Genomic DNA, 5,096 nt, shown 5'->3' with positions numbered 1-5,096 from the left:
AACTGAATGCATCCTTGCTGAATAAAAGTATTCATTTATGAATTCTTTTAAATATCTTACTACATATATATATATATATATATATATAAAATGTATCTATTTATTTTTATCTATATTCTTGTCCACAACCTTGGCTTGTGCATTTTGCAAAATTATTCATTTTGTGCTCCACAGATGAAAGACATAAAGGCAGTTTTATACAGGTCGACAAACCATGACGGTGAGTAACTTGACAATTTCATTTTTGAGTAAACTATTCATTTCAAGTGTGTAACCAGTTTGGTTACAGTCCAAATGAAAGTCTGTTTGATTAAATTCATTTTAATGTTATGAATATTTCGTTCCCACATGTACCATTCCATATAAAAGCGTTCGTAATTTGTTGTGTTGTTTTTTAAATATTCCTTCAGCTTTCTATTGTTAGTTTTCACTGACATTGCAGGGAAGCAGCAATATGGCACATTTAAGGAACAGTTTGCACAAACTACTGTGTTTAAAAAAAGGTCTACCAGCTGTTGAGGAACAGATGTGCTGTTGAGGAACAGCGTTGTACTCGTCTGGAAATCATCAAAAGTCCTAACTTTTCAAATAGAAGAAAGTAGCAACAGTATTCATGTTGGCATGTTTCGAGGCCGTTTCAAGTTCGATTAGGGGAGTGCTGGGGTAACACTGCAGTCTAATACTTGAGGCACCTTCCATAAAAGCCAAATATAGTTCCATCGATCCATTGACGAAACCTCGAGACGGACGTGTAGACGCCGGGGTACTGGGCATCAGCACAGCCATTGCCCCAGGAGACGATGCCATAGACACGGCCCTCACACACCAGCGGCCCTCCAGAATCACCCTGCAGAAAAGACAATCATATATTAATATGATTTTGGACAGGGAGGTCAGGTGGTGTGCGAGAAGAGTGATCAAACTAGAACTAGAAGGAGAAACTCACAACGACACCAGAACATGTGCTTTCACAATTTCTTGGGTCTTAAAAATTGAGCATTACGTAGCAGATTGAAGGCGAGGGGTTGAAATATATAGATTTACAATGTCAGCCAAAATATATTTTTAGTTTTTATTTATTGATTTTTTTTTGCACTGCCGTTCAAAAGATATGTAAGCTAAATGTAGCTTTTTTTAATTGCTCAAAAGTGAGAGTGTAAAGATATTTATAATGTCGCAAAAGATTTCGGTTTCAAATAAATACTGTTCTTTTGAACTTCCTGCTAAAGAAGCAGCAGTACAACTGTTTTCAACATTGATAATAATCAGAAATGTCTCTTGAGCAGGAAATCAGCATATTTATTAGAAAGATTTCTGAAGGATCATGTGACACTGAAGACTGGAGTAATGATGCTGAAAATTCAGCTTTGATCACAGAAATAAATTACATTTTAAAATATATTTAAATAGAAAAACGCTCTTTTAAATTGTAAAACTATTCCACAATATTACTGTTTTTACTGTATTTTTTATCAAAACAAATGCAGCCTTGGTGAGCATAAGAGCCAACGTTAAAAATCAAACAGACTCCAAGCTTTTGAACAGTAGTGCATTTTTATTCATTCATTTTGTCTTTAATTAGTACCAGATATTTCTAACCTGACTGAATAAGATTTATCACACACATTTATTTATTTTATATTTCACAAGACAAGTACAGTGCTAGTTAATTAAAGAGTTGAGCTCCACTTAGGTTTGAAAATGCTTATATAACTGGATAGTTCTTTATTTTATTTTATTTTTTAATTAATTTGCATCTGATAACTAAAGTAAATGGCCACACATTTCTAAGTTTAATTAGACCCAGTCAGCAGTGCAACCAATTACATTTATAAGTTGTTGGCAAAAACAGTGAAATCCAAATAATGACTGAATATAAGATGACCATGTTCCTGACAACAAAGTCCAGTAAATCACTCAAATTGTGCTAATAGTTACCAGTAGTTTATTCCAAGAAGTTTTTTATTCCAAAATGTTTGTTTTTACCACTTATTCATAAATAGAAGATTTCCAGCAGCATCAGAAAAGGTTCAGTCCATTGTCCTGTGCCGTTCACATTAAGATAAGTGCCTGTGAAGCATTAATCGATTGTCTCACCTTACATGCGTCTTTTCCTCCTTCGCTGTATCCTGCACAGATCATATTCTCTGTGATGTTTCCATTAAAAGAGTCCGTGGCGTTACACACTGTGCTGGACACGATGGGCAACTTGACCGTGCGCAGGGTTGCAGGGATTCCTCCCGTTGGAGTGGTGAAGCCCCAGCCGGACACGGTGCACACGCGACCCACGGCCACCATAGCGTCCTGCCGAGGCAGCGGCGCCAGAGACACAAAACTGTTCACATAGATGGGAGACTGCAGCTAAACGGGTGAGAGAAAGGAAAAATTAATGGTGCACATAAAGCATACAATAAAATGCTGTTCATGTTTCTTTTATTTAAAAGTCAACTTTTCTGAAACCCTACCATTTTCACCAGTTCACATCTCAAATAATGACACTTTTTGCATAATTTGACAAAATGACATCTTGATTGGAAATGATGCACAACAAGTGATATTTGCCTTGATTTTACTTTTCTTTTCTTTTATTCATAACATGTTTTATAATCCTTTTACTGAGGACAACATTATTATGGTGGAAATGGAAGTGTGGGACAGTTGTAATTTGTGTAAAAATTCACACACAAACATTTATTTATTATTATTCATTTTCAAAACGTTTATTTTTCAATCCAATTTTTGTTTAGCTTAGCATGGTTTTTGATGTAGTAAATAGATTTGTTTCCCCATATTTTAAGATTAAAAGGGTCTATTATATTATATTATGTTTTTACATGTATACTAAAATTTAAACATCTATGCTATACTGTTATACTAAAACTGTTATGCTTTATAAAGTCCCATTTGTTAACAATTAACTAATATGAGCTAATAATGAGCAATAGATTTGTCATACTATTTATTAATCTTTGTTAATGTTTTAGTTCATCAAAATACAACTGTTTGTTCATGCTACAGCTCATGTCCAATAAATATTATTAACAGATAAAACTTTTGATTTTCATAATTGTAGTATAGTATTAGTCAATTACCGTGAACTTCAGTAATGCTTCAGAAGTTTTTTCTATGGTTAGTTCATGTTCACTAATGTAGGTAACTCATTTTAACAAATGAATCCTTTTTGTGAAATGTTATCAAATTATATAGTAAAGTACATTTAATATAAAAGTATAGAATTTTAAGTTTACAATTAAAACTTTAAAGGTGTAAAACATTCATGCAGTATTGTTGCAGCACTGATCACTGAGAGACACATCCATCACTTCATGTAATATGACTTGATGCCGGATCGTTGTGTTCATTTCCACGACATTCTAATTTATTGAGATGCACCTGTATATGCATGAAAGGAATCAATGATTCACAGCTACTGACGGTTCGGTGTAACACAGGAGCATTGATTCCACTGCCACACCTTAATGAGCATGATGTCTGCGTTATTGGTGGCTTTGTTGTACTGCGGGTGAGGTATTAAAACATGAGGCCTGCGGAACTGCTCCGTCCCCTCATATAGTCCCACAGAAAAATCTCCAGCCACGATCCTCATGTTTGCCGCCCTAAAGACACAAACCAACACTGATTTTCATAAAGACTGATTTTTAACTTGAGTTCAAAAACTCAACTTTTATTGTATTTTACTGTACTTCTGCTTTAAAATACACTGTAATATATCTTCACATTTATGGTTTTTGGAAATAAAAACCATGAATTATCATACATTATCAAAATTTCCAGAAATCACATATGATTATTTTTACTTTTCCTTATTTTTGTTATCAGTAATGTACGTTAGTGTGTTTTGTGCTATGCTTTCTGATATTTATTTCTGTAGTTGAACTCTATTCTGTTCTTTTTTCCACCTGTATTATCCAGATTTTGATAACTCAAGTAGCTCGGTATATTAACATTATATCAATTAAAATATACAGTTATGAGTTATAAAATTCAGCCTTTAAGTGCCAATATGTCATCCCATAATGCCTGAACCATATTTTTACTGTGAATCACTGGCAACCCTGTCTGCCAGTTTTTTAATACTTAAAAAATGCTTGCTGGTTTAAGCTGGTCAAACTGGTGTTCAGATGGTTTTTGATGATTGATCAGCTGGTCTCCTAGCCTGAGTAGCTAAAAACAGCCTGACTAGCTGAAGAAGTGGTCAAAACCCTTCTAAACCAGTCTCTTAAACCAGCTATGATCAGACTGGAAGACCAGCTGTAAAACAATAATATATTATGTAAAAATGTGTGTGTGTGCGTGTGTGTGTGTGTACATATTTGTTAATACACACACACACACACACACATATTGTTACGTAAACTATTTTTATTATTATTATTTGTGTAGTTTGTGTAGTATTACTTTTGTGAAGTACCGGTATTTTAGATTTTTTTTGTTCCCAAAAAATTAAAAACTACAATAATCACTAATGAATTTGAGTCATTACTATATTGTTATTTTAGCATTAATTTATTACTTTATCATTACATTTACTGTACAAACTATATTTAAACTGCATTTCATTTGTTATATTATTTTACATTTTTGGTGTTGTTGTTGTTTTTTTTGGATGATATTTTGCCATTGTACCTTCCAATATTAATACTTATAAAACGGATAGTTCCGGTCCTTGATTCTGATTGGCTGAGCCACGTTCGAAGCTGTTGTAAATTACTCTACAAACATACACATTTGTTTACATTTTTCTGTTGCTCGGCAACCACTTTGTTGCAACCACAACTGATTCTGAGGAACTACATTGTTTGGTGAAAGAATACTGTTTTTATTTATATCATTACACTTTATTTGCTGTTTTATTTTGTGAAACCTTACTACATATATGGAATAACCGTTTTATAAACGCAATAAGCCCCGTGAAGCCGTGGTTTACAGTGAATTTATAACGCCCCTTAGCTGTTATAAATTCACTGTAAACCACGGCTTCCCCCCCTAAAACCCCCTTAGCTGTTATAAATTCACTGTAAACCACGGCTTCACGGGGCTTATTGCTTTTATAAAACGGTTATTCCATATACGTA

General features: G+C 33.8%; 1 protein-coding gene across 1 annotated transcript in view; it reads right to left on the bottom strand.

Annotated features, from left to right (window-relative positions):
- Nucleotides 1-251: 251 nt before the first annotated feature.
- Nucleotides 252-5,096, bottom strand: part of LOC107714946 (trypsin) — a 7,552-nt gene continuing 2,707 nt past the window's right edge. The window contains exons 3-5 of the mRNA XM_016520943.1: nt 3,476-3,617; nt 2,098-2,361; nt 252-847 (exon numbers count right to left, since the gene is read on the bottom strand). Coding sequence (XP_016376429.1) covers nt 677-847; nt 2,098-2,361; nt 3,476-3,617 — 577 coding nt within the window. The 3' untranslated portion in view covers nt 252-676. The remainder of the gene's footprint in view (nt 848-2,097; nt 2,362-3,475; nt 3,618-5,096) is intronic.

The sequence above is a fragment of the Sinocyclocheilus rhinocerous genome, unplaced genomic scaffold, assembly GCF_001515625.1.
Source record: "Sinocyclocheilus rhinocerous isolate Xijiao unplaced genomic scaffold, SAMN03320098_v1.1 scaffold28, whole genome shotgun sequence".
NCBI classification, from domain to species: domain Eukaryota; kingdom Metazoa; phylum Chordata; class Actinopteri; order Cypriniformes; family Cyprinidae; genus Sinocyclocheilus; species Sinocyclocheilus rhinocerous.
This window is presented reverse-complemented; position numbering and strand designations above follow the sequence as displayed.